Source organism: Acipenser ruthenus, chromosome 40 (assembly GCF_902713425.1).
Source record: "Acipenser ruthenus chromosome 40, fAciRut3.2 maternal haplotype, whole genome shotgun sequence".
In the NCBI taxonomy this organism is placed as follows: domain Eukaryota; kingdom Metazoa; phylum Chordata; class Actinopteri; order Acipenseriformes; family Acipenseridae; genus Acipenser; species Acipenser ruthenus.
Window position 1 is genome coordinate 227501 of NC_081228.1, and position 25000 is coordinate 252500.

General features: G+C 47.5%; 7 protein-coding genes across 16 annotated transcripts in view; 4 read left to right on the forward strand and 3 right to left on the reverse strand.

Annotated features, from left to right (window-relative positions):
* LOC117397360 (alpha-1,2-mannosyltransferase ALG9-like) overlaps window positions 1–1520 on the reverse strand; it is a 15823-nt gene extending 14303 nt beyond the window's left edge. Inside the window, exons 1-2 of one of the 2 annotated variants that reach the window (XM_059010195.1) lie at window positions 1348–1520; window positions 472–667 (exon numbers count right to left, since the gene is read on the reverse strand). In XM_059010195.1, the coding sequence (XP_058866178.1) occupies window positions 472–667; window positions 1348–1454 (303 nt within the window). In that variant the 5' untranslated portion in view covers window positions 1455–1520. The remainder of the gene's footprint in view (window positions 1–471; window positions 668–1347) is intronic. The other variant, XM_059010196.1, reaches the window with a different exon arrangement.
* Window positions 1521–2057: 537 nt separating this feature from the next.
* LOC117397312 (ferredoxin-fold anticodon-binding domain-containing protein 1-like) lies at window positions 2058–7614 on the reverse strand. Of its 4 annotated transcripts, none has more exons than XM_059010317.1 (7): window positions 7423–7614; window positions 6181–6243; window positions 5598–5789; window positions 5299–5480; window positions 4962–5165; window positions 3918–4076; window positions 2058–3455 (listed from the first exon to the last, which is right to left on the reverse strand). In XM_059010317.1, the coding sequence occupies exons 2-7, from the start codon at window positions 6199–6201 to the stop codon at window positions 2336–2338; spliced, it is 1878 nt and encodes a 625-aa protein (XP_058866300.1). In that variant the 5' UTR covers window positions 6202–6243; window positions 7423–7614; the 3' UTR covers window positions 2058–2335. The 4 variants fall into 4 exon arrangements, with proteins under 4 accessions (XP_058866300.1, XP_058866299.1, XP_058866302.1 ...); XM_059010316.1 differs by lacking the exon at window positions 7423–7614 and adding an exon at window positions 6449–6840; XM_059010319.1 differs by lacking the exon at window positions 7423–7614 and adding an exon at window positions 6449–6839 and having other exon boundaries at window positions 5299–5455.
* Window positions 5676–10212, forward strand: LOC117397376 (melanoma-derived growth regulatory protein-like). Of its 3 annotated transcripts, XM_059010323.1 has the most exons (6): window positions 5686–5808; window positions 8139–8232; window positions 8392–8461; window positions 9224–9357; window positions 9788–9898; window positions 10048–10212. In XM_059010323.1, the coding sequence occupies exons 2-6, from the start codon at window positions 8182–8184 to the stop codon at window positions 10069–10071; spliced, it is 390 nt and encodes a 129-aa protein (XP_058866306.1). In that variant the 5' UTR covers window positions 5686–5808; window positions 8139–8181; the 3' UTR covers window positions 10072–10212. The 3 variants fall into 3 exon arrangements, with proteins under 3 accessions (XP_058866307.1, XP_058866306.1, XP_033852055.2); XM_059010324.1 differs by lacking the exon at window positions 8139–8232 and having other exon boundaries at window positions 5676–5808; window positions 10048–10210; XM_033996164.3 differs by lacking the exons at window positions 5686–5808; window positions 8139–8232 and having other exon boundaries at window positions 8293–8461; window positions 10048–10210.
* On the forward strand, window positions 10141–13500 carry LOC117397144 (cilia- and flagella-associated protein 68-like). 2 transcript variants are annotated; one of them, XM_059010321.1, is made up of 4 exons: window positions 10141–10251; window positions 11981–12209; window positions 12576–12645; window positions 13078–13500. In XM_059010321.1, exons 2-4 carry the CDS (start codon window positions 11982–11984, stop codon window positions 13233–13235), a joined length of 456 nt encoding a protein of 151 aa, XP_058866304.1. In that variant the 5' UTR covers window positions 10141–10251; window position 11981; the 3' UTR covers window positions 13236–13500. The 2 variants fall into 2 exon arrangements, with proteins under 2 accessions (XP_058866304.1, XP_034768584.2); XM_034912693.2 differs by lacking the exon at window positions 10141–10251 and adding an exon at window positions 10276–10886.
* Window positions 13501–13656: 156 nt separating this feature from the next.
* On the reverse strand, window positions 13657–18275 carry LOC117397053 (alpha-crystallin B chain-like). 2 transcript variants are annotated; one of them, XM_059010320.1, is made up of 4 exons: window positions 18012–18275; window positions 16732–16854; window positions 15924–16004; window positions 13657–15189 (listed from the first exon to the last, which is right to left on the reverse strand). In XM_059010320.1, exons 1-4 carry the CDS (start codon window positions 18201–18203, stop codon window positions 14998–15000), a joined length of 588 nt encoding a protein of 195 aa, XP_058866303.1. In that variant the 5' UTR covers window positions 18204–18275; the 3' UTR covers window positions 13657–14997. The 2 variants fall into 2 exon arrangements, with proteins under 2 accessions (XP_058866303.1, XP_033851449.3); XM_033995558.3 differs by lacking the exon at window positions 15924–16004.
* A 1860-nt stretch (window positions 18276–20135) lies between these two features.
* On the forward strand, window positions 20136–21904 carry LOC117397054 (heat shock protein beta-2-like). Its single transcript, XM_033995559.3, has 2 exons — window positions 20136–20561; window positions 21106–21904. The coding sequence occupies exons 1-2, from the start codon at window positions 20468–20470 to the stop codon at window positions 21516–21518; spliced, it is 507 nt and encodes a 168-aa protein (XP_033851450.3). The 5' UTR covers window positions 20136–20467; the 3' UTR covers window positions 21519–21904.
* Window positions 21905–23538: 1634 nt separating this feature from the next.
* LOC117966517 (uncharacterized) overlaps window positions 23539–25000 on the forward strand; it is a 6149-nt gene continuing 4687 nt past the window's right edge. For both annotated transcript variants that reach the window (XM_059010314.1, XM_059010315.1), the window contains exon 1: window positions 23539–24158. In XM_059010314.1, the coding sequence (XP_058866297.1) occupies window positions 24127–24158 (32 nt within the window). In that variant the 5' untranslated portion in view covers window positions 23539–24126. The remainder of the gene's footprint in view (window positions 24159–25000) is intronic.

A 25000-nucleotide genomic window follows, 5' to 3' on the forward strand; every position in this document is an offset into this window, starting at 1 on the left:
ACAGCACAGCGGCTGAACTGTGAGTCCCTGAATCTACACAGCAATCAAACTGCAGGGACAGCACAGCGGCTGAACTGTGAGTCCCTGAATCTACACAGCAATCAAACTGCAGAGACAGCACAGCGGCTGAACTGTGAGTCCCTGAATCTACACAGCAATCAAACTGCAGAGACAGCACAGCGGCTGAACTGTGAGTCCCTGAATCTACACAGCAATCAAACTGCAGAGACAGCACAGCGGCTGAACTGTGAGTCATTGAATCTACACAGCAATCAAACTGCAGAGACAGCACAGCGGCTGAACTGTGAGTCCCTGAATCTACACAGCAATCAAACTGCAGGGACAGCACAGCGGCTGAACTGTCAGTCTACATGACTCTGGATAACTGTATAATCCACAATGGCTTTTCAAACCGCGCCGGTATTCCAAACAGGTTTTCATAACACACAAACCAACACGTGCGGGACTCACAGGCTCCCAGAAGTTGAAGGTCTCATCGCAGTCGGAGATGTTGCTGAGCAGGGCTGCACAGAAGCGGGCGGAGATCAGACACTTGAAGGCTGTGGAGCCCTCAGGGGCCCACACCTGCCCTGCTTTACTGGAAGAGAGAGCTCTGCAATAGGAGAGAGGCCAGATAAAAGGAGCAGAGTAACGCACTGGGTACCAACTGAGGGGAGGAGGGAAGGGAGGTGGGAAACAGACACGGGGTTAAGCAATGAAATATGATTAGAATCTGCACTCCACTGTCGCTGAGGGGAGGAGGTCAGCCACAGCGAATATAACACATCTCCATTTAGCAGGTTCAAACATGTGGGTTTAATTCCGCACAGCCCTCTGCAGAATGTGGACACCATCCTTGCACCCAGCACGGGCGCGGAGCTGTCATGTTTGAAGCTTGCGTGTACTGTATAACCCTACCGGACTAGGCTGTTCTGTTTATACTGGGTGTATCCACGCCATTTAACTGCAGATCACGATTTAATTGAGAAATGCATACCACAATGCTCAACACACACGAGAGTACGATAGTAAAAATGTAATACATATCACGCTTATTTTTTTTAAAAGATAAAGGCAACTTGTGATGACGTGTTTACTACCGGTATATCCATAGAGTCTGCACGTCATTTGAATGAAGAACCACAACGAAAACGATTCCAATGCTTCACAGATTATTATTTTTTTGTTTTGTAGTTGGTTTATTATTTATTTTAAAGTCTCTTAAATGTAAATCTTAATTTTAAAAACGTGTCATTTCATGTTATTCGGTTCTGCTGCAACGCCCCGCTCCTCTCTGGGAGTGAAGCCTCGTACAGCTGCACTGACACCGTGTATTTTGACACTCACTCATTCCGAGTCTCCTCCGTGGATGTGGGCTCGCTGTTAATATTGGGGTGCACCGTGTTTACATCCTGCTTGCTGCCCTTTCTGTGCCGAACCCCCCTCGACGCCATCTCTACTACTGGCACGCCTCTGGCTTCACAGGCGGAAAAGCCCGATAGGAAACTATGAAACCACGACTACTGCCGGACAGATTTAGTAAGGGCATACCCGGACTGGAATACAACGCGCGGCAGTGTTTGAATGTCTAAATGCGAAAGCTATTTTGTTATCACTTCATACTGCTTATATTACTGCAGAGATACCTACCGTTCAGGGATGAGCAAGATAGCAAACTACAGGGCTGGTCACAGAATTAGAAACAGCCGCCATATCAGCGTCAATAAGGTCTACGTTTTGATTCTGCATGCCACTTCTGTCACTGTATTCAAGTAGCCACCTCTACGTGAGGCCTTGATGGTTTTCACCTACGTGTCAGCTTTAGTAGATATGACATGTTTGTAGGGCTGCTGGCTTTATGCTCACTTACCTGTTTTTGTACTAAAGCACGGGGGAAACATGCTGAAGCCCAGAGAGGTATGGTAAAGCAAATTAAATACAGCAAACCACATTTTATAATAATACTGCTTACCAGACCCCAGCAGTGCGCTGAATCAATACTGTGTCTGACACTGATATACAATGTACAAGGACTCATAATAAGGAAAAAAAAAACACACTGGTATCCATTTATTTAAGAACAATATTAAAAATCACATCAAAATAAAAACAATACTGGATTTTACGTGCAGTGCAACATACAGCCAACATTTTGCGCTTCAAAACACAACTGTGCAGAATACAGTCAAAACACAGGTCAAGTTTTACAGCACATTGCTGTGCAAAATGCATTCACAATGTCCGTCTCGCATCACACACGCTTGCAGCTCCAGATTTGTGCAATGATTCTGTTAGCTTGTTAAGAAAGGGACTGGGTGTGGGCTGGCAGTGGCAGCTATCTGAGAGTCACTTGCAAGCGCTGCTGAATCTGCTCTCTGAGTCTCAGCTGCAGCTCCTGTGCTTTCCTAGAAGACAGAGCTCTGTCACAGGCCTGGTAGCTGAGTCTGTAGCAGCGACTAGCCTGGGGCATGTGAGGGTACTGGAAACTGTCCACCAGGCGCACATCAATCACTGCCCCTGCAGTCGCCTGCCGGACCAGGCTGTGGAAGCCCAGCTCATCGAAGCTCAGCGGATCCACCCAGAAGCTAACATCGTGCTGGTACAAGGGAGGATGGAGAGAGAAACTCTGCAAGGGTCTCAACTCTGTCTGGCAAAACTGGTCAAGGAAACGAGGGTCAGAGCTCCACAGCATCCTCCAGTCCTGCACCCCGAAGACCAGCATGGCCAACAGGTCCAGGTTTAGGGTGACGGCGCACACGTGGAGACCTGGGTGAAAGCGTCCCGGAGGAATCACTGCTATCCATCCAACCTGCCGCTCTCCCTTCTGCTTCACTGAGATTCCGTGGAGGACGGGTGCGTCCGAGAGCTTCTGGAAGGTCAGCAGACGTTCGGAGGAGTCCAGCCTTGGGGGAATGACCTTTTCAAGGGATCGCTGGAGAACTCGGATGTAATCCGGCCTCCGTTCGGGATCGAATCCGCAAATCAGGAGGGTCTCGTGGAAAGCGGGGAGGTTGTCTCTGGAAACCGGGATCTTTCTGAAGACCGGGCCGCTTATTGTGTAAAACGTTTCCACTCGGAATCCCTTCTGTTGTAAAACCTCGTGGGCGTGTACCATGAGGGAGGACCGGAGACCGTAGCCCTTCTTCACACCCTCCTCTGTGCCTGTGCTATTGGACACAGCCTCTCCTGAAGTCACAGGCTGTGTCTCTGGCTGCACACTGGAGTTGAGCTCCTCAGCACTGGCCTCTTCACTCCCTCTTAGTCCCACCTCTGAAGGTCTGATCCAGTAGATGTTAGACAGGTCGCACAGCCAATCAGGGAGCCCCTTGCTGCTGTGAAACAATAAGGGGAGCTCTCTTTCTATTCGCTGGACAGGCACCAGGGAGCTCAACTCTTTCAGAAGCCGCTCGTTTATTAGATTCACAGGGTGGTGGGAACGTCTGCCAAGAAAACCCCTGAAGGTAAGAAAAAAAGACAAAGCAAATCAGTCGAGCCCTGCATCCCCTCCCTGTCACTGTGCACACACCAGCACAGCCGGCAATACCATTCACAACGCTGAAAGAGGGCACGGGCGGTTGGGAGCCTGATACTGCAAGCTTTGAAATGTTCTGCATGTTGTTTTTTTTTTAGCAGTGTTACGAACAGGAGGCCGTTCAGCCTATCTGCGCTCTTCCGGTTTCTAGTCTCAGAACTCTGTCTAGTTAGTTAGCATGCTGTTGTTAAGACACTGTTTGTTTTGGGGGTAAATCGAGAGCACTTGAGCCAACGATGCCAAGTTTGTTCTTGGGGTGTGCAACCTGGACATGTGATGGGGAGTATCTCACTGTGCCTGGCTGTCTCCCAGCAGGACTGTTATAAAGCTGAAAAAAATACGAGTTTAATAAATCTGAATCAATCGGCACTTTTATCCTCCTTACCTGTTCATGTATTCACTCAGTTCTTCAGGGATCTGGAAACAGACTCTATGCTTGCCCAGTGTTTCCTGCACAGCAACAGCCTGCACTGAAGTGAAAGGCAGACTCCGAGTGAAGATGTGATTCAGAGCTCCTTCCACGTGGAACGTCTTGTCTTGACTCCTGAAATACAACACTGTGATCTCAGAGCCAGACATGTGAGAGATCACTGAAATACAACACTGTGATCTCAGAGCCAGACATGTGAGAGCTCACTGAACTACAACACTGTGATCTCAGAGCCAGACATGTGAGAGCTCACTGAACTACAACACTGTGATCTCAGAGCCAGACATGTGAGAGATCACTGAACTACAACACTGTGATCTCAGAGCCAGACATGTGAGAGCTCACTGAACTACAACACTGTGATCTCAGAGCCAGACATGTGAGAGATCACTGAACTACAACACTGTGATCTCAGAGCCAGACATGTGAGAGCTCACTGAACTACAACACTGTGATCTCAGAGCCAGACATGTGAGAGCTCACTGAACTACAACACTGTGATCTCAGAGCCAGACATGTGAGAGCTCACTGAAATACAACACTGTGATCTCAGAGCCAGACATGTGAGAGATCACTGAACTACAACACTGTGATCTCAGAGCCAGACATGTGAGAGCTCACTGAACTACAACACTGTGATCTCAGAGCCAGACATGTGAGAGCTCACTGAACTACAACACTGTGATCTCAGAGCCAGACATGTGAGAGCTCACTGAACTACAACACTGTGATCTCAGAGCCAGACATGTGAGAGCTCACTGAACTACAACACTGTGATCTCAGAGCCAGACATGTGAGAGCTCACTGAACTACAACACTGTGATCTCAGAGCCAGACATGTGAGAGCTCACTGAACTACAACACTGTGATCTCAGAGCCAGACATGTGAGAGCTCACTGAAATACAACACTGTGATCTCAGAGCCAGACACGCGAGAGCTCACTGAACTACAACACTGTGGATTGAGATTCTTTTAACCCTTCTTTCAAGACAGCTTACCTATAACCTGTGCTTCTGTAGCTGTGGTATTTAGCGCAGTCAAAAGGGCAGATTTCACTGAGAATGAACCCCGCCTCCGCTGCCATGGCAACCACCTGCCAGCTGTTGTGCCACTCTCTCATTGGCTGGTCAGCGGGCGTGCCTCCCTGTCCATTACAAAGAGCGATGTGAACTTCTCCATCTTCACTGAGAACCCCTGCACAACTAGAGAGGTGAGAAACGAGAGAAAATGAGGACTGAACAAGAGAGAAAGAAAGAAAGAAAAAGAGAGAGAAGAACACCTGGCTTGGATTCTAGCGCCGTTTGGACCTCCAGCCCCGCGCTGTGCTCTGCTCACCTGAGGAAGAACTTGGTGAGCAGGGTGCGGTTCTTCCTCACACCTGCCTTCCTCCCGCAGTGAGGGAAGTTGAAGACGACGCGGTCAAACTGTCTCCCTGACAGGGCCACACACTCCTTCAACTGGGTGCAGTCCACCTGGAAATACACTTCGGCCCCTGGGAGAAACAGACAGCGGGTACACTGGAGACCAGCAGAACCACGTGCAGGAGCTGTAAGCTTGCGTCAGGGCCGGTGTGTGTGTGTGTGTGTGTGGGGGGGGCAGACTCCAGACTCCAGACCAGGAGATGCAGTGCTTACCTCTCTCCAGCAGGCGCTGGATGTTCCTCCCAGCCTCGCCCTGCTGCCTGGCCGCCTCCTCCGGCTGGAAGCAGGTGGCAGTGATCTCGGTGCAGCTGCCTGCTGTCTCGCACACGGAGGCAGAGAAGGAGAAGTTCCCCTCGCCCACCAGCAGCACCCGACAGAGCTTCTGCGCCGCGGCTGCGTCTGAGTCTGAGTGCGCGACAGTGGGGTAAGCGCAGGTACTACCCGACCGCAAAAACAGCACAGATCTTACACGTCATGCGCACGTATTACTGTGAACCATGTAAAGCACCCCGTTTAAAACCTTATATTATGAATTGAATATTCGCTATATATTTAAATGAATACTGCTGGTAATACATCCATACATTGAAAACAGGTTCACAGGAATTACTTTACCTGTGTCTACAACGTGACTTTAGAATTGTACGTAACGGGACTTTCAAATAATTCTGTTTTGTTTAAACGGCGTGACAATTTGAAAAACAGCGTAACTACCAGCTGGACATTACAACAGCATAATAAATAATAATAATAATAATAATAATAATAATACGATCTCAGTTGCATTGCTACTTACCGACATCCATTTCACGTTCATTTATGCGCTGTTCATAGCGACCCTTTTGAAACCTGGAAGACACTGTAATGCAAACTCATTAACGCAGTCAGTTCCGCTTCAATTGATACTCGGTGACTCGACCTCGTGATATTTTTTATTATTGATTTTAATGGATTAGTTGTTTGGGATCGGGGTCCGTCTAAACGAGAAGAACAGACTGCAGCGTCCCTATTCAAAATGTACAGCAGCACGTTGTTACGCGGCGGTGTGTTTACTCGCTACCTACCTGTCGTGTACAACCTTGAAAAGCAAATATATAGACGACCAGAGTCCAAGTCGGACGGCTGCAGGAGTTTATGAAGAAGGTCGCTTTCTAATAGACTGGTTCTGATTCAAAGCTTAGTAAAAGCAATGTCCGGACCGCTTTCCATTCACAGCGTCTCTGGCTTTAATTAATGGCTTTGATTTTCATCTTTGTGTACCGCTGTTAAAAAATACTGAAGGCAACAACAAATCTGCGAACGTATTCCTACTGTGTTTAGTTTTCGTGTTGTACTCGTGCTTGGGTGAGAAATAGGAGGTGGGTTTGTTAAAAATAAAACATGGATTTCTAAAAGGGGGGGGGTGAATTAAAATGAAAAAGTAACCACAAAAACTGCTTCCATACTGCTAGTCGGACGAGAAGACGGCAACACAACTTGAACCTGTTAAAGAAGATTGGCATGGAAGCGATCCAATACAGAGTGCAGGTTCGCGTGTGGGCGGGACTATGTGCGACGTGCAAGAGGCGGCCGCGGGGTCTGACGTCATTGTAAAGACAGCTGCAGACTGTGGGGGTACAGGGGGGTCTCTGCAATGTCACAGGGTGTGTGATATAGCTTGTATATTATCATGCAGATAGTTCGCACATCACATACCAGATACTGTATATTCAGCACAGCGGCTCTGTGTGCAAACTGCTAAAGAAGCTGTGCTGTGTAGGGCAGCAGTGTGGAGTAGTGGTTAGGGCTCTGGACACTTGACCGGAGGGTCGTGGGTTCAATCCCTGGTGGGGACACTGCTGTTGTATCCTTGAGCAAGGTACTTTACCTAAGATTGCTCCAGTAAAAACCCAACTGTATAAATGGGTAATTGTATGTATAAATAATGTGGTATCTTGTAACAATTGTAAGTCGCCCTGGATAAGGGCGTCAGCTAAGAAAATAATAATAATAACTGACATGTTTCAGATAAAATCTCGCGTTGCGGGACATGTCCTACCTGCTTCTTATTGCAGATTGGTGTGTTTTTATTCTTTGACGAGTCTGTGTGCGGCGCTGCTTTCATCTGAGTTCAGGGTTAGAACTGCAGTGCCCTGCCATAGATAGGTGGAGCACAGGCTAGATCAGCAAACACAAACCCACGAGGAATCGCATCACGAAGCCTCGGAATCGTACCCAGGTAACGGGGACAGAGAGAACAGGACGTGTTAAGCGCCTCTCTAAGTCTCAAACTCCCTCCCCCATGCGGGGCTGAATCGGCTCCCCAGAATATAAAGTGGAACCGCAGCGGTTCAGGAATTTGTCAACAAGTCGCCCTGAGAACAGGGAAGCCTTGTTCCGCTGGCCTCTCTGAGCTGCTTCCTGTCTGCAGCCCGGACTCTCCTGGCATCGCTTGTGAAAGGAATCATTAAGCCAGGCCATGGAAAGATCCAGCGCTTTCTCAACTGCTGCTGTCTGGCTTGACCGCTAGACGTGCCCGAGAAAGACTGGGGAGGAGAGTGAGAAATAATAATAATAATAATAATAATAATAACAATAATAATAATAAAAATAATAATAATAATAATAATAATAATAGAGCTGTGTTCAAATGTGAAGCTCTGAAAAGGTGTGACACAGTATCCGGCATGGGCTTGTCATGTGTTCTTATAAAACCTCTGGAGCTGGGTTAAAGGAAGTTCTGGGTTTGCATGCCTTCTTTTCACTTTCACCCAGGAGACCCTGCTGCGTGAGGAGTTTGCTCTGTGTGCTTTAAGTGATGCTCCAGAACGCGTCTGGGAGGGGACAGGAAGCGAGGTTTGTACTGGAGGTGAGGGGAGGGGAGGGGAGGGGAGGGGAGGGGGCTGGGTCCTGAGACAGAGAGAGAGAGAGAGAGAGAGAGAGAGAGAGAGAGAGAGAGGAGACAGGATCAGAAATGGCAGTGTCCCTTCGTCTAGCTCTGGTGCTCATACTCGCTGTCTCTCTTCAGTACACAGAGGCATGGAGACAGATGCCAAAACTGTCTGAGAAAAAACTCTGCGCAGATGGAGAATGCAGCCGTGAGTAGTTATTATTATTATTATTATTATTATTATTATTATTATTATTATTATTATTATTAGTAGTAGTAGTAGTAGTAGTAGTAGTCGTAGTAGTAGATATATAGTAAATATATATTATAAGTACTGTAGATATATATTATATATAGAGAGAGAGGGAGAGTTTGGAGGGAGTTTACAAAACTATACTCGCCCCGCAGCAAGGGTAGGGACAACATCTGTGTTTTCTTCCAAACCAGCTTTATTCCCAGCGTGGAGAGGGGGTTCAGCCATCACGCGTGTATAAATCGCGTGTTTAGAAACGCTGCCACTGCCACACTTTGTATGGTGATGTCATAAGAAGCCTGGAGCTCATGTTTAAGATAGTGTTCTGCATGCGGCATACCAAATAATACAACCCTAAAGAACACGTAGGAGTCACTGAATACCTTCACAGTGCGTTGAATCTGTGTGTAGTGCAGTATTATCTTGAAGACACGTGCATGTGAAACCGCTATTCTTTCTCATCACGTGAATACTGTGTTTCGAGAAGTCTGTGTCGCTGTTTCTTGACTGTGAGTTTAGCAGCAGCGTATTTAATAATAATAATAATAATAATAATAATAATAATAATAATAATAATAATAATAATAATAATAATAATAATAAGATAGCACGGTATGTGTGTAGTTGCAGTCGGACGCACTCAGAATAACGCGTCTCTTGCTCGTTATCGGTGATGCTGGGAGCCGCCCCCCTCATGGAGTGTGTCTCTTGTTGCAGACCCCATCTCGATGGCTGTGGCGCTTGAGGATTTCTACCCCTCGGACTGTCGCTTCATCCCCATACGCAAGGGCCAAGTCATCTACGTCTTCTCAAAGCTCAAGGGCCGGGGGCGCCTCTTCTGGGCTGGCAGTGTGAGTGCTGAGCTTCACTGAGGCATTGCAGCCACAAGGGGGCAGGCTAACCCTGCCAGCAATACTTAAACGGGTGCTAATAGTTTCTTATATTACCTCTTATTAGCAGTAGCAGTATTATCTCTGCTCCCCATTTCTTGCACTGAAGATGCGTCTTTGTTTATATTTTTTCAGTTACACGTGTTCACGCTACCCCCGGGGGTCGTGTTGCAGACCATGTGACCCACAGTAAAGTACCAGGATGCACCCGTTAACAGTGTTGGATTTTAAATATCTACATACTCTGACATCGCATTGGAGTACACTGAGCCTTAGAAACACAACCTGAACAGAACTGTTGAAAAAATGGTTCTTGTGTTTCCATTTCGGCATGCCTGCAGTGTGACTCTGTGTCCACAAGGTGTCACTGTTTCCCCGCTTCTCCCTGCAGGTCCAGAGCGGTTATTACAGCGAGCAGGAGGCCCGGCTGGGGTTCTTCCCGAGCAGCGTGGTGGAGGAGACGCAGCTCCTGCAGCCAGGGGACGTCGAGGTGATGACAGAGGTGAGTGCAGCCTTCCTGCATCCCATCCCTCTGAAATCCCTGCAGAATAAACACACACACACACACCGTTATTTCAGTGAGTGACGATGTTGTATTTGTGTGCTGGGAAGCGCCTCTGTTCAACAGAAATACTGTTTTGTTTCTTCCAGCCCTGGGACTTTTATTGCAACTAAAGCCTGCAGAGCAGCGGAAGCCATCGACTGAGCTTCCAGACTGTCCAGTCACTGCAGCCAGTCACATCTCTTAGTGGAGTGCAGGAAATAACAACTGCTCATTGCTGGATGTCCATCAATAAAACCATTCATAAATGCATCTAAAACAAAACACTGGCGTTTTTATGTGAACGGTGTGAGGTGAGGAACTGTTTCAGCGTGTCCCATGCTTTGCCTGCATGATTCCCTCTTTGTTGGAATCCTAGGAGAATCCTATTGGAGGCTGCCAGGAGACACAGCGATTGGAATGGAGTTCCACCCTCCGCATCCAGTCGCTGTGTCTCCTGAGAGTTCCTCACAGGAAGCTGGTGAAGGGAACAGCAAACAGCACTACAGTCAAGCGTTTCATAACCAATGCTTTCAACTCTATTACATACTTTCAACTGTGCCTCGCTTTTTAAAAATGTAATAGAATGGTTTTTCACATACACGTCACTTCCTGTGCTGTAGGTCACGGGGTGCGATCGCAGTAACACAGACAGGAAATGCATCAGGTGGCACTGCGGCTGTTAACCCAGACCTGCAAAGTGATATTTCAGGTTCGACGTTATTATAATACGTGTAGAAATCTCAGCATGCACAGAGTATGCGCTTCCCTACGCAGTTAACACCGTGCAAAGCGGCGTGCCTACGCGCACGCACACACACACGTGACACGCAGCGTCAGCGGGAGAAACTAGTATCCAAGGCAACGGACCGCAACACTGAAACTTGTCGCCGCTGATGCATTATTAACCGCTTTACCTGTGTTAAATATTAACTTCTACTGTAAGCAGGCAAGTACTGTTTCTATTTTTCTATAATACCTTCGTGTTGTATTTGAATTGTAGTTTAAACGCGGTAGTTTTACACAGTATATAAGTAAAGCGTGTTTTAAATTCAGCGGAGCTGTGTGGAGCTGACTCCGTAAATCTCACCGCGTCGTGACGTCAGCCCGAGGCTGTTCTGCAGTGAAAGCAACACAACACACAACTGTACTCGAAATCATTATTAACATGGATTTACACGAGCACGCCGGCTATTTATTATCATGCAATTATTACAAGTGAAAATAATTATGTACAGTGTATGGAGAGCCGCATAACCACAGGCGCGTCACTTCTGTATCTGTGTGCGTGTGCGTGTGCGTGTGCGTGTGCTGTGTGCGTGTGCGTGTCTGTCCTGGCTTTCTCTGGTTGTTGCTTGTGCTGTGTGCGTGTGCGTGTGCGTGTCTGTCTTGGCTTTCTCTGGTTGTTGCTTGTGCTGTGTGCGTGTGTGTGTGCGTGTGCGTGTGCGTGTGCTGTGTGCGTGTGCGTGTGTGTGTGCGTGTCTGTCCTGGCTTTCTCTGGTTGTTGCTTGTGCTGTGTGCGTGTGCGTGTGCGTGTGCGTGTCTGTCCTGGCTTTCTCTGGTTGATGCTTGTGCGTGCGTGCGTGCGTGCGTGTATCCGGTGCAGCTATAACCGAGTTAACAGCGCTGTAAACTTGACACAATGTATTTGCTTTGTTTCCGTGATTGTAACAAGTCGCTACTATCGGCAGAACTGAGACAAGATATCGGCTTGATTGCTGAGAATGTCCGCGCTTCACTGGTTTGAAACATTATAACGAATTGAAGCGCTTGACTGAATGACCCGAGAAACGATTCAGAGCACCGCCAGCAGCGGTTTATGAAAACCTTTAGCTTTTCTTTAGTCATTTCAGAATCTAAAACTGGGAATGTAACGCAATTTACTGCACGTTATCCAAATTATCCTGCTTTATTTATTTTTTTAGTATATATATATATATATATATATAATATATAATTTTGCCATATGGAAAGCAGTTGTCTTGAGAGCAGCGTGCTCCCTATCATGCGCTGAAGAAGGTGCGCTCTCTCCCCGACGCTCAGGATGTCTCTGCCGAGGCCGGGCACAGAGCCGCGGTTCTGCTCCGCGATGAGGGCGACGGGGCACGCGGAGGTGTTGCACGACTCGGACGACAGCGTCAAGTTCCAGCAGTACGGCTGGCGCTGCACCAAGAAAGAGGACGCCTACTCCACGCGTACCCTCATCGGTAACTGGAGCGAGGAGCGCCGCGATCCCCGCAGCCTGGCGCAGCGCAAACCCCTGCCTTCACAGGTACAGGACTGGGGCGCCGGCCATCAGACAGAGCACGGCTTCCCATGAGAGCCGTGTTAGCCAAGCCTGCCTGGGCACTAGCAGACCATCTGCCCCCGCCTTCCTTTGACGTTTAAGATCTGAAGGTGATTTATTTATATCTGCATGCAGGCACCAGTCCCGTTTAATAAGCCCTTCATACTGCAGAGCCGTTTGGACTAGAAGTATTTTTCAGTGTCTTCCATAGTTAAATGACATGTTCTTTGAAGTTTGTATAATGGATTTTAAAAATCTTGCCCCTTCTGAAGCCATATTTCCCTCCTTATTTTCATAGAGTTTTTGAATTCCCAAATCAGTAACCTCTTTTTTTTCTGTGTCGATTTGCAGCACTCGCACTATTTTGGCACAACATATTCTGCATCGTATGACACGGGAGGGAAAGCGGCGGAGAGGAGAGGTAGCGTTTTGCTTTCGTTTGATTTCGCACTGAATGAGGTTGAGAGAGTGCTGGCACTCGCATGCCCGCTTCTCCACCATGTGAAGCGATCCAGACCCCGGCCGCGTTTACAAGAAACACGCGGCTTCACCTCTGCGGGGTCGCTGCTGTCCACGGAGCAGCGGGCTCGCTTCATTTCGATTGTGTGTTGAAGTTTTGCATGTGTAGTTATAGTTGAGTGAAGGATGAGACACGCACAGTTAGTTAAAAGCAAACATAAGTAACGGGACGTGCGCAGAATATCTGAGCATGCAAAGCAGTGTCCGGTAAAACCGGAGAGGCATTACAAACCAATCAGATTAGACCCCCAATAGACGGGGCGTGCCAAACATTTCTCCTGCTCTTGTGAAACACTGCGTGCTTTTATCAGCCGGCTGTGCTTTTACTGTTCAGAGTTTAACAAAGAAGCACGCTCCTTCCCTGGGCACCAGCCGGAGCTGCAGACACCTCACCTCCCAAACTACTCCTGCTACCGGCTGAACTACACTGATCCAGGGGGTCCAAACACAGCGAGGGAGCAGGAGAGAGCGCCGGGAGCACCCCCAACCTGACCCTGCTCTGGGACGCCTGCGTGCTTGCATCTATCGAGCACCACCGAGGCGGAAGTGTGCAGTTTAATGAGCTGTGTGGGCGTGTCTCTTAACTCATGGCATGCAGCTCAGGTAAAACAAGGACACTTCTTTAAACAGTGAGACGGATCTCTTTTGTAAAAGCTCTTTCCTTTTTTTAATACATTGTATTCAAATGTAACCCTTTTTGTTTGAGCTTAATAAAAGGCAGTAGGATCTCTCTCCGTCGAGATGCATGTGCAGGAAAGCCTTGTGTTTTTTTTTTTTTTTTTAATTCAAAACTGAACAGGATTCATTAACATATTAACAGTAAATCAGAACCCCTTAACAAGGATGCAATGCACATCCTATCTGTGTCGTAGTCCAAACGACACGCTGTAGAAATAATCACACAACACCTGTCATGTGTCTATGAAGAGCTTTATTACACATTGAAGAAACTACCGTGTTAATATTGCATAACAGTGCTGGCCACTATGGCTTGTCAGGAATGTATGGTTATGCAGCAACAACACAAAAATAAAAACAGTGGAAGCAAAAACTGAGACCAGGATGGCTTTCAAGCACCCCCCCCCCCCCCGAGGAGTGTACCCAGACCCGAGCAATGCCAGCTCAGCCTGCGCTCCTAGGATCCGTCATCTCTCTCCAGCGCTCTGTTTAGAACCACTGAAGACACAGCCGTGCATCAGGTCGAGACCTCGCTGAAGCTTCATGCAAAACCAAAGGACTGGCGCATCCAGATCCTGTCACCTGTTAACCTGCCAGCTCGTTTTCCACCAGGTTTTGTGTAAGGATATAAAGGGGGTTAGATCATTAAAATGACAGACCCTGCAGGCAGCTTCATTATAGAACAGGAGTGCACACACACACACACACACACACACACACACACACACACACACACACACACCGCTCTGAGATGTTTAACCACCACTTCTCAATCGCTCCAGCCAGCTGGCTGTCACAAGCATGTTCTACCTCCTTGATGGACAAGGATCGCTATCAGAAAGGCAGAGCTTGCTGCAAGATACCACACGGAGGTGCTCAAAAGATCGCTTCCGTTTCCTGCAGAATACAGATTCTGTGTGCCACCATTCTGTGAATTCAGACGTCCAGCTGTTGGGTTTGTGTAGCCAGGGGTTCATGGCTTTTGAGATCAACTCTGATGAATAGGTGCTCACAGCTCTTCACTCCAAATCATTAGCTTGTTTTACATTTTTCAGAAAGGAGAAACACCTCCCCCACCCCCCCCTCCCGGATAGAATGACCCAACCAGAAATAAAGAAGTCAGACATTTCGTAATGATTTGAAGAGAAGCGTTCCCAGCCTGTCCTCTGTACTGTACAGCCTGTCTGCTGCTCTGCACGGGCCACTCCAGCTCAACAGCACCAACATCTGGGGAGCTGCTCCCTCCATTGCTGGCTGATGAGACACGAAGCACTTCTGGAGAAAGCAGTTTAGGAAATGACCCAAAACAGATGACGTCAATTTTAAATGAACTGACGTCATCGATGCAAGGGGTGAAGCAACCCCCTGGGTGCATTGAGCTGGAGTGACCTGCAGTGGGGTAAGATTCATTCAGGTGATCGCGGCCTGGTCTCAGGGTGGAGAGGGGCAGGGTGAGGGAGGGGAGGAGGAGGGGGGTCTACTTGTTCTGCTTGTCTTCACGGGTGATGGTGATGGGGATGGTGTGCTCAGGGATCAGGGTGGAGAGGGGCAGGGTGAGGGAGGGGAGGAGGGGGGTCTACTTGTTCTGCTTGTCTTCACGGGTGATGGTGATGGGGATGGCACGCTCGGGGACGTCGGCCAGCTTGCGAGGTGCGCTGATTGTCAGCACTCCGTCTGAGGACAGGGAGGAAGTGATGGCAGCAGAGTCCACCCCCGCTGGGATCTTGTACTTCCTGTGGAACTCTCGGGAGACGAAGCCGTGCTCATCCTGTAACGAGAGAGGGAGAGAGAGAGAGAGAGAGAGAGAGAGAGAGAGAGAGAGAGAGGGAGAGAGAGAGAGAGAGGGAGGTGTGGAGTGAGTACAGGAGAGGGGCGCAACACACACACACAGATACACACACACACACACACACACACTGAGACACACTGAGACACAGACACACACACACACACACACACACACACACAGGCTTTAGCACAAGCAGTCTCAGTTCTCCTTTACAGCAGTGCTAAAGGATTGAAAGTCCATTTCTTACCTCTTATTAGCACTACCAACAATGACCCCCTTTTAACCATTGCCAACTGCTGACACTACCATTCGTTACCTCAATGATTAGGAATGCCATGCAAATAAACATGCCCACGCACACGCACACGCACACGCACACTCGTGGCACACATGCAGTTCTAGTAACAGATCTGGAGTTGTATTGCTAATGTATTGAGGAGAATGTTCTGGAACACTTTCACTGTGCTGTTTGCTCTCATAGCTTCCCTATAGGTGACTGTGGGGTTTATATACAGTGTCTATACGTTATACTAACAAAGGCAACCGAATGAAGGAATTCGGGTTTCACAGGTTACGAGTTTTCAGGTGACAATTCGGTTCCTTTGGAGGAAGGCACTGGTGTTTGAAACTAGCTAGCCCTGCACCTTGCCTGTGTGAATATTTCAGTTAGTAAAGGACTGTATACAGATTACATAAAAAAACAAATACTACACCAGGTTTCTGGGGACTATGGCAGAACGGAGCCCTTCTGTCCCTGTCACTGGCTTGTCAACGGAATCGCCCCTCGCGGCTTCCTACAGAGGGCAAAGGGAGAGGCAGGTGTGGCTCCCTGCAGTGATCAGTCCCTCCCAGAGCAAGCCAGACCCCCACTCAGCTGGACGGCAGGGTTTCAAAGAGCCCCCCACCTTTGCTGTCAGGCTTGAGGGCTGTGAGGCGAGCGTGCTTCTTGAGAATGTGCAAACCCTCTTCCCTGTCGTAAAGGTTTTAATACGGGTCCCTGAGGCACGGTGAGGCAACCCAGCCAGCGGGAGTGTAAAGAACAATGACCCCTGGTGACCCCTGCAGGTCCTCAGCCAAGACCTTAACTCAGTGCGGCTGGGATTCCAGCCAGCGAGCTCCTGAGTGCATGACACCCCACGTTTATCTTCACTCTGTGCCGTCCCGTTACTGAAACAGGGCAACAGGCTTTCTGAAAGAAAGGGGCAGTCTAGCACAATGCGTCCGGGGGGAACTGTACAAAGATGATAGGGGAACTGTACAAAGATGATAGGGGAGGCGACCTGAGTCGTATTACCATTACAGCCGCAGACAGTGACAAAGATACAGAAAGCACTGCGGTAACGCCGCGCATGGCCATCTGTCGCTCTTCATTCATATCTTCATAGTGCTTCTGAAAAGTCACAGCACCTGTTTTTATTACCTGAGCTCTACCTGCAGAAACCTGTATTGTATCTGGAGCTATGCGGCTGGCTTCATAGCCTTTCAGTGATGAGAAAGCGAGAGGAAGGCGTGTGTGTTTACCTGCCGGTCCTCGTGTTTCCCGCGGATCTCGAGGAAGTCTCCGTTCACCTTGACTCCCAGCTCCTCAGGAGAGAAGTGCTTCACATCCAGGTTGACCATGAACCTGTCCTTGTCCAGCTTCATCTACAAGCAGAAGCATGATATCTTCACAGAGCAATCACACACCCCATCAAGTGACCAAACCAGTCATAACCCACTGGGGGCTGGGGAGTAAGTGCTGGAACCCCACACTCTACTCCATTGTTGTGACACTGTTTTGAGACTCTATCCCCTGCTGGAACCCCACACTCTACTCCATTGTTGTGTCACTGTTTTGAGACTCTATCCCCTGCTGGAACCCCACACTCTACTCCATTGTTGTGTCACTGTTTTGAGACTCTATCCCCTGCTGGAACCCCACACTCTACTCCATGGTTGTGACACTGTTTTGAGACTCTATCCCCTGCTGGAACCCCACACTCTACTCCATTGCTGTGTCACTGTTTTGAGACTCTATCCCCTGCTGGAACCCCACACTCTACTCCATTGCTGTGTCACTGTTTTGAGACTCTATCCCCTGCTGGAACCCCACACTCTACTCCATTGTTGTGACACTGGGAGGGGGTGGTTTGCATTCCACTGAGGAAATTCTTTCCATCGTTTACAAAGTGTCCTTGGAGTGAAAGCTGAGACTGTAAACAGTGACCAAAACAGAAATAATAACAGCAAACAACATGCAGGGGGCAGAACTCCTCTCCTGAAATGAAGGATTCTTTAAGCATTTAAACCTCTTGTGTGTGTGTGTGTGTGTATATATATATATATATATATATGTATATATATATATATATATATATATATATATATATATATATATATATATATATATATATATGTATATATATATATATATATATATATATATATATATATATATATATATATATATATATATATATATACTGGATGAATCACAATACTGCATGCTGTTTGTTTTGAACTGCATTGTGAAATACATTGGGAATTATATGCAACAATAGAAGGATAAGATACACTGTAGATTTCTTCTATAAAACTTTGTTTTATTCCAGTAAAGATAAAAGATAAAAAGTTCTGTTCTAACAGAACGGCAGCAGACCTCCACAGAGAACAACGAGAGAGCAGCCCAGCTGTTGTATTTATCAACCTATTCGAATGGATCTGTCCCTGTACGTGGACACACATGGTTCACTGTGCACAATACACCTGGCAGGATTAGGGTCTGTTTATTGAAACAGAGCCCAGTGAAGTGCTCTTCTTACCTCAGAGAGTCCTGAATCCACCCAGCTGGGCATCCGAAAGAAGGAAGATCTGGGCCAGAACATGGAAGGGAAGGAGGGGAACAGCTCGCCCTCTGAGAGGTGCTCCCCGAAATTCTGGTCGAAGATCCGGCAGGGGAAGAAGGAAGGAAAGTGGGGGCGTCGGATCCAGGGGCTCTGTATAGCAATGTCCATCTTCAGCCTTTCAAAAGTGAGCTGCTGCTGCTGCTGCTGCTGTCCAGTCTGCTGTGTGTACACGGTCTCTTCACAGCGCTACCCTCTTAAATACCCAGCGCTGCCACCCCAGCCCCGCCCACCCCTCCGCTTGAACGTTCTGGAACGCTGAAGTAAGGCGCTCTCTCCCCCTCCCTCTCACTGGGTATTTAAATCAGTGGTCTGATTTCATTCAGCGCGGGGCTGTATTATTCTGAGGGATTTGAACAATGCTCACATCACTGGAAAGTTTTTCTTCTCCCAGTCTGGGTTTGTCAGCACACTGTTTTTTGGACGCTGTCCCATAGACTTGGCAGCGCTCGGGATGCCAGTGGGATGACTCTGTGTTTCACTGAGCAGGCAGCCCTGGTTTGGGTTGGGGCTCGGGGCCATGGAACTAATCAAAACCCATCAGAGTTGTTTTTAGCGAGGCAGTCGTGCCAGCTAGCGATGGAGCGAACACAACAGAGAGTAAAGCCAGGTGAAAAACAAGAGTGGCATCGAACTGAATCCAGCGTGCGTATCTGGAGCCTCTTTGGTTAAGCCCAGGCAGGCAGTTATAAGAACCATTCCAGCAAACCAGGGTGAGGGTTCTGGAAGGGTGAGGGTTCTGGAAGGGTGAGGCTGAGGGTTCTGGAAGGGTGAGGGTTAGGCTGAGGGTTCTGGAAGGGTGAGGGTTAGGCTGAGGGTTCTGGAAGGGTGAGGGTTAGGCTGAGGGTTCTGGAATGGTGAGGGTTCTGGAAGGGTGAGGGTTAGGCTGAGGGTTCTGGAAGGACTAACTATTTTTTTTCCCTGTTTGGGACAAAGATAAAGTTAGGTGTCTTTACTGATGTGTTCTTGTGGTCTACACTTTGTATATTATTTTCTGTGTTAGTCCTCACATCCTGAAACTTTGAATCATATCTAATACAGCACATAACATTACCCTGCGCCCCTGGAACACTCTAGTGGGTGTAAGAAACAGCACAAGATTGTTATTTCTCGCTTTCACTGGGGGGAATGTTGCAGGTAGAGCTGCACCCTGGTGTCCTGGATGTTACACATGATTCAGAGAGCTCTAATGAGGTCTCTGAGGGCATTACTACCTTTTAAAAAGTCCCCAGGATTGTTTCTTCTCCTCCTATATTAAGAAGACAGTCAGAGGCAGGCTGGATACTGCTTGTACCATCCTGTTCTCATTGATTGACAGGTCATTAGTACTGAACTGCCATGTGGAATGTCCACCCTACTTGTGCAGTGCAGATCATTCCTATAAACAGAGAGGGACACGACGCTGATTATGTGAGCTGTCAGCTGACCTTGATTTACTAGAAGGATCTGATTGCATCCTAATGAAGTCTATGATTCAGACCGTGCTTATTTCACAGACGCCAGAGCTCAGCTGAGATCCTTTCTGTCACGAGAATCGTTAATGGTATGTTTTCAGTTCCAGATCTGGATTTCAGCAGCTGAAGAGAAAGCAAGGGGAGTGACAGACACTGTGGAGGGGTCGGATTGATTTCGTATCCCCTGTGGGTGGTGGATACCCCTCCCCGCTGGGATTAATAAAGAGACAGGACACATTTACCTCCCTGTGGATAAATGCTTCTCCATGTGTGGTGACCCTTGGTAAGGTCATTCTTTAACTCAGGGGTATTCTGCGGGTTTATGAACGCTGTCTGTACAACGGCCTGTCAGTACTTCACAGGAATTTTCTTGTCATAAACCAACCAGCCGCTTCCCCTTATTGACGGACAGGCTTTGCAGCCAGTAAAATTCTTGACCCCGAAATGAAATTTAAGACCAACACAGTGAATAGAAGTGCACACAAGTTTTATAAAAAGTATTTCATTAATTCCACGTTAAGCAATCAGGCATTCAAAAGCAAAGCCAACACTTGTCAGTTTTGTTAAGGTTTTGTGAAGGGACTGGATCTGCTCTGATCCCAGGTATGAAGATAGGCTGAAGGGACTGGATCTGCCTAAACCACTGCTGGACATTGCTGGAATGTCTGTGAACCACGCAGACATGCCTTTCCTATCTGTGTCGGAAAAATAATCAGTGTTTATAAGCTGCTCCTCTTTACTGAAGCGTCTGTCTCAGGCTATTTTAGTCGTGCAGTCTCCCCCCCACACACACACACACAGACTGACCCGCTCGCTCACAGAGCTCTCTTTGGAGTTCACTGTGCAGTCAGTGGCTGTGTCTTCTCAAGTCCTGAAGCTCTTTCAGTGCTGCACCCCATCCTCTTCCTCCTGAGCTGAGATATGGAAGCCCGCACCGTCCCCCACGCGTACCCCATGAGTGTGGAGTACGAGCTGGCTTCACCCAGCCGTATCTATGATCAGAACTTCGGAGAAGGTAAGCACAAACAAAGCTGCAAACTCACAAACCCGTTTAGTGCTCACACAACTGAAACGACAGCAGCAGAAAAGAAATCTCACATGGAAATCAAATCATTTAGCAGTTTTCCCATGCTTGCTCACATAGTTCTAGTTGACAGATACCACAGCTTACCCTGCTTTGTAACGTCTTTGCAATGCTCTTTACCATGCTTTCACTGGGCTTTACTACTCTTTACTACGGTGGGCTTTTACGAGGGGAACGTTACGTCTTCAATATGTTTTGTTCAGACAGTTCCCTTGTTAACCAATGTTTCTATCTAGCACGCTGTTAACATTGTGTGCTGGATTAATTCTCATTCCCAGCCTGGGTGCAGAGCCTTGGTAACTTCTTAGGTTGTGAAAACTGGAAGCAGTGACAATTATAAACACCTCTCCATGGAGCGCGGTGGCTTGCGTTCGGACGCTGGTTGCATCACTTCCACAGCTTGGTCTGGCCTCACTGCGCATGGGTGCTAATAACGAAGCTTAAACTAAGCCAGTGCTTCTCTCATGCTTTTCAGGTCTGACTCCACAGGATATTTTGGCTCCTACCCTGTACCACGGCTACTACATCCGACCCCGGATCAATAAGCAGCTGGAGCGCGGCTTCTCGGAGGTGGACATCAGGGACGACAGGTTCCAAGTGCTGCTGGACGTGTGCCACTTCACCCCGGACGAGCTGTCGGTGCGCACCGTGGACAACCTGCTGGAGGTGAGCGGCAGACACGCTCAGCAAGTGGACAAGCACGGCTTCGTGAGCCGCGAGTTCACTCGCACGTACATCCTGCCCATGGGCGTGGACCCGCTGCTAGTGCAGGTGACGCTCACCCACGACGGGATCCTCAGCGTGCAAGCGCCTCGCAAGGGCCCGGAGCCCAGAGCCACCGTCCACGCCATCGAGATCCACGTGGAGCCGGAGGAAAGGAAGGCATGAGTGAAAAAAAGAGAAAACACTTGCATGTGCAGAGTCTCTGCACAGCATCCCTGTGTGATGGGTTATTAACTTGAAACAGCAGTTGCATGTGCAGAGTCTCTGCACAGCATCCCTGTGTGATGGGTTATTAACTTGAAACAGCAGTTGCATGTGCAGAGTCTCTGCACAGCATCCCTGTGTGATGGGTTATTAACTTGAAACAGCAGTTACATGTGCAGAGTCTCTGCACAGCATCCCTGTGTGATGGGTTTTATTTTTACTGTCTGGAGTATTATTTTTTTCCCCATTATGTTATTTACAAGTACATTTTAGTAAACCCTTTGATATATTTTCTAAAAACCCTCAAAAAAATGTGAGCAAAAAAATAAATAAAACTGTGCCCCAGAGATACCCGTTTCTCATCTTCTTGAATGTATGGACAGACAGGCTGCCAGAATCTGCTATTGTCAATGTCTTACTGTGTGCTGAACAATGCTGCTAACAAATTTCATGACAATGGCTCAGCTGTATAACTGAAAGGCTGTATGTAAACCAGCGATGGCCAAAGCTGGCTTTTCCAGTCCGGGTCTTTGTTCCAACCCTTTTCTAAATGGTTTCATTGATGCAACTCAACCATCCAGACCCTGAAGTGGTTCACGATCTCATGTTACCTGTTAAAGCTGGAGTGGATTTCCCCTCCCCAGGACTGGGATTGGACACCCCGGGTTCATCCACTTCCAGTTTTGTTTCTTCACAATAACAGATTTCCTTACTGCTGGAGAAACACAAGCCTTGATGGATGGTTTAAGTTAGAAGGATTGGAAATTTGGGAATTTAGAAAAATAATGAAATATAGAACATGTTTAGCGTTACCATATGACTCCATGTACACAGTGCAGTGTGGGACAGTTCACCGCAGTGCATCCTGGTACATTCTACAGGCCTGGGGTACCTTTCACAGCAGGACTACACTTACCAGAATGCATTGCCTTGACAGACAAGCGTGCTTTCTGCCTGCAATTCATGTGGCAGGAGCTGGCAAACAGCATGCATGCATCGAATACCCTTCCCTTCCGAACTCTCTGGAAGAACGGGGCTCTGCCTGAAAGGTACCAAAATAACCTGGGCCTGCAAAACTCTTATTCCAGACTTCTTTCATTTCATCCTGGCTCTGCTGAAGCCCAGTTATCCAAAGGGACGGATCACTAGCTGACTCTTACCTCAAACATTAGAAAATGTGGACAATAAAAAGGAAATACTGAAGCTACGTACTGAATCTATTTCTAGGCTTGTATTTCATGCTGAATAGGGCCAGAAAGCTTAAGACAGGTTTTTATGGAGGGCTAAACCATGGTGTCACAGCAGCACAGTCACAATCTGTTTCCATGACAGAGATATAAAAACAAGCGACTTTGCTGTGCAGCAGATATTGCTGATGGGGTGAAATGAAACCAGCGATAACAGGGCTGGCTTCTATCCTTTCGCTTTGGGTCAGCAGCCCAAATGATCCAGTTAAACCAATTCACCCAAGAGCTGGCAGGACAACGAAACTAACAACACAGTGATGCACTGGAAAAGGAAGAGTAAAGGAAACTGGGAGCCCACGCTTTCATCTGATTCATTAGCTATGCAAATGGGATCCCAGTGCGTTCAGCCATACAGACACGCAGCCCCTCCCTCCTGCTAGACAGTTTGACAGAAGGCTGATAGCAGAGGTTCGGTTGGCAGGTGCTTCCAAGACTGTAATAAATACGATGATTTTTATTAAACCAGATTCCGCTTCCAAGAAATCTGCGATTGTGATAATAAAAGTACATGTGCCCTCATCTTTACATCCCTGTGGTTTATCTCCATTAATAACCTGCTACTGCTGCAAGTAACCTCAGGAGCATGTTTATTTATGTGTGGCTCGCTGATGCCATGAAAGGGACTAGAGGAGCTTTGCAACACCCAACTGCGGGTGATGTAAACAAACCGGACTTTCAACAACGAATTCCAAACGGATGCAGCTTGAATCATGTGTCTGACAAGCCTGTAACAGACATGCCTGACTGCGTGCTCAGTGTGCTTCGCGCTCTTTATCAGCCCAGCTTTCTGTTTTTTTAAACCAGTCAGACTCGTTCACATTGTGTTCTACAGGAGTCAATGACACCAGGTCGTACCGCCACGGCTGCTGTCTTCCTGTACTAAAGACTAGGATCTGCGTTCAGGTGTCAGGTGACGTTGCGTGTTGTTGTTTTTTTATCCTTCAAAACAGAAGTAAATCACAGACTACAGTAAATGCTTTAAAAAATAATAATAATAAAGTTTACAAGTACTTTATCTAACGTCACTGTACCAACAATTAAAATGGCTTTATGAATCAGACTGAAGACATACGCATTGCTACCAGTCCACCTGTATGACGACAGCTTTCTAATTCAGTCCGTTGCGGTTTTTTCTTTTTTTTAAGGCTTTACCCTCCAAGTGGCACCGTAGCGCTAAACTGAGCCGGCCCACCTGCTTAGTATTTTTTTTTTTTCAGACACTCCTCAGTTTAGTCTACTCGGAACAAGGAAACACTGACAGTGAAGGCTTTGTTATTAGTCCAAGGAAACTCCGAACTAACAGGACACAGGCATGCTTCACAATGGGGAATAACTGGTCCTGGCGTCCTGATCTGTAAGTGCATTATTATAACATTGAGACGTTACGGTACTCTTGTATATGTTTGAAATGTTTTTTTTTTTTAACTTTCTTGGTTTTTGTTGTCGCTTGTCTAACTTTGTAATGCAGTTTTGTACCGATAGTGAAAGTGTGTCCTTGCCTAAGAGAAAGGTTGCTTTGGGAGCGCTAGGCTGTGTAATGTTTGTACATCCTAAAGAAAAATGCCGCATTTTATTCCACCTGCTGCTTTACTGTCCCCCCTCAGCGACGGTGCTTACGTCTCCATTCCGCCGCCGTGTGTAAATGTAACCCGGGATGTGTGATAAGGATTAAGGGTAGCGCTAAGAATCGGGCTCGACAAACGCATTCTATAGATGCCCATTCTGACTCGACCGTTTCGTGCTTAGTACAGACACACCTGTGTTGTTCTTAAATCGCTGTTAAACTGAACAAATGCTTGCGCATTTAATGATTTACACAATCCGTTTAACCTAGTTCACTTCCTTAGCAGCGCTGTTTAAGAGGTAAAGAATAAACTTGCAATAATTAATGTTTAATTTGATCACCATAGTAACTGAGGGTCGGAGACGTCAGGGACACACCATATATGGTTATGGAGACCACACGTATATTTTAATTAACTGTTTTTAAAGAGATTAAAACACACGTAAAGAACTATCTGTTTTAAGCATTAGAGACTTTGAAAACACGGCCGAAATCTCAGAGTAATAATATGCAAACTGTAATCAAACCATACCGGTGGAAGTGAAGTTTTCAGCATGAAACTGTAATTCCTGCAATAGGACGACATTATCAATTCATATTAATAGCACGAACAAAACGAGTCCCACGAGGCG

Excerpts from the sequence above, each read along its gene's own strand:
- LOC117397312 (XM_059010317.1), bottom strand. The coding sequence starts at position 6,201 with ATGAACGTGAAATGGATGTCG. Across the intron at positions 5,790-6,180 it reads TGAACGTGAAATGGATGTCG|ACTCAGACGCAGCCGCGGCG; the intron begins GTAAGTAGCAAT and ends TCGCGCACTCAG. Across the intron at positions 5,481-5,597 it reads CCAGCGCCTGCTGGAGAGAG|TGTACCCGCTGTCTGTTTCT; the intron begins GTAAGCACTGCA and ends GCTGGTCTCCAG.
- LOC117397054 (XM_033995559.3), top strand. The coding sequence starts at position 20,468 with ATGGAAGCCCGCACCGTCCCCCACGCGTACCCCATGAGTGTGGAGTAC. Across the intron at positions 20,562-21,105 it reads TGATCAGAACTTCGGAGAAG|GTCTGACTCCACAGGATATT; the intron begins GTAAGCACAAAC and ends CATGCTTTTCAG.
- LOC117397376 (XM_033996164.3), top strand. The coding sequence starts at position 8,338 with ATGGCAGTGTCCCTTCGTCTAGCTCTGGTGCTCATACTCGCTGTCTCT. Across the intron at positions 8,462-9,223 it reads CGCAGATGGAGAATGCAGCC|ACCCCATCTCGATGGCTGTG; the intron begins GTGAGTAGTTAT and ends CTCTTGTTGCAG. Across the intron at positions 9,358-9,787 it reads GCCTCTTCTGGGCTGGCAGT|GTCCAGAGCGGTTATTACAG; the intron begins GTGAGTGCTGAG and ends TTCTCCCTGCAG.
- LOC117397144 (XM_059010321.1), top strand. The coding sequence starts at position 11,982 with ATGTCTCTGCCGAGGCCGGGCACAGAGCCGCGGTTCTGCTCCGCGATG. Across the intron at positions 12,210-12,575 it reads GCAAACCCCTGCCTTCACAG|CACTCGCACTATTTTGGCAC; the intron begins GTACAGGACTGG and ends GTCGATTTGCAG. Across the intron at positions 12,646-13,077 it reads GAAAGCGGCGGAGAGGAGAG|AGTTTAACAAAGAAGCACGC; the intron begins GTAGCGTTTTGC and ends TTTACTGTTCAG.
- LOC117397053 (XM_059010320.1), bottom strand. The coding sequence starts at position 18,203 with ATGGACATTGCTATACAGAGCCCCTGGATCCGACGCCCCCACTTTCCT. Across the intron at positions 16,855-18,011 it reads TGGATTCAGGACTCTCTGAG|ATGAAGCTGGACAAGGACAG; the intron begins GTAAGAAGAGCA and ends TTCTGCTTGTAG. Across the intron at positions 15,190-15,923 it reads CCATAGTCCCCAGAAACCTG|GATGAGCACGGCTTCGTCTC; the intron begins GTGTAGTATTTG and ends CTCTCGTTACAG.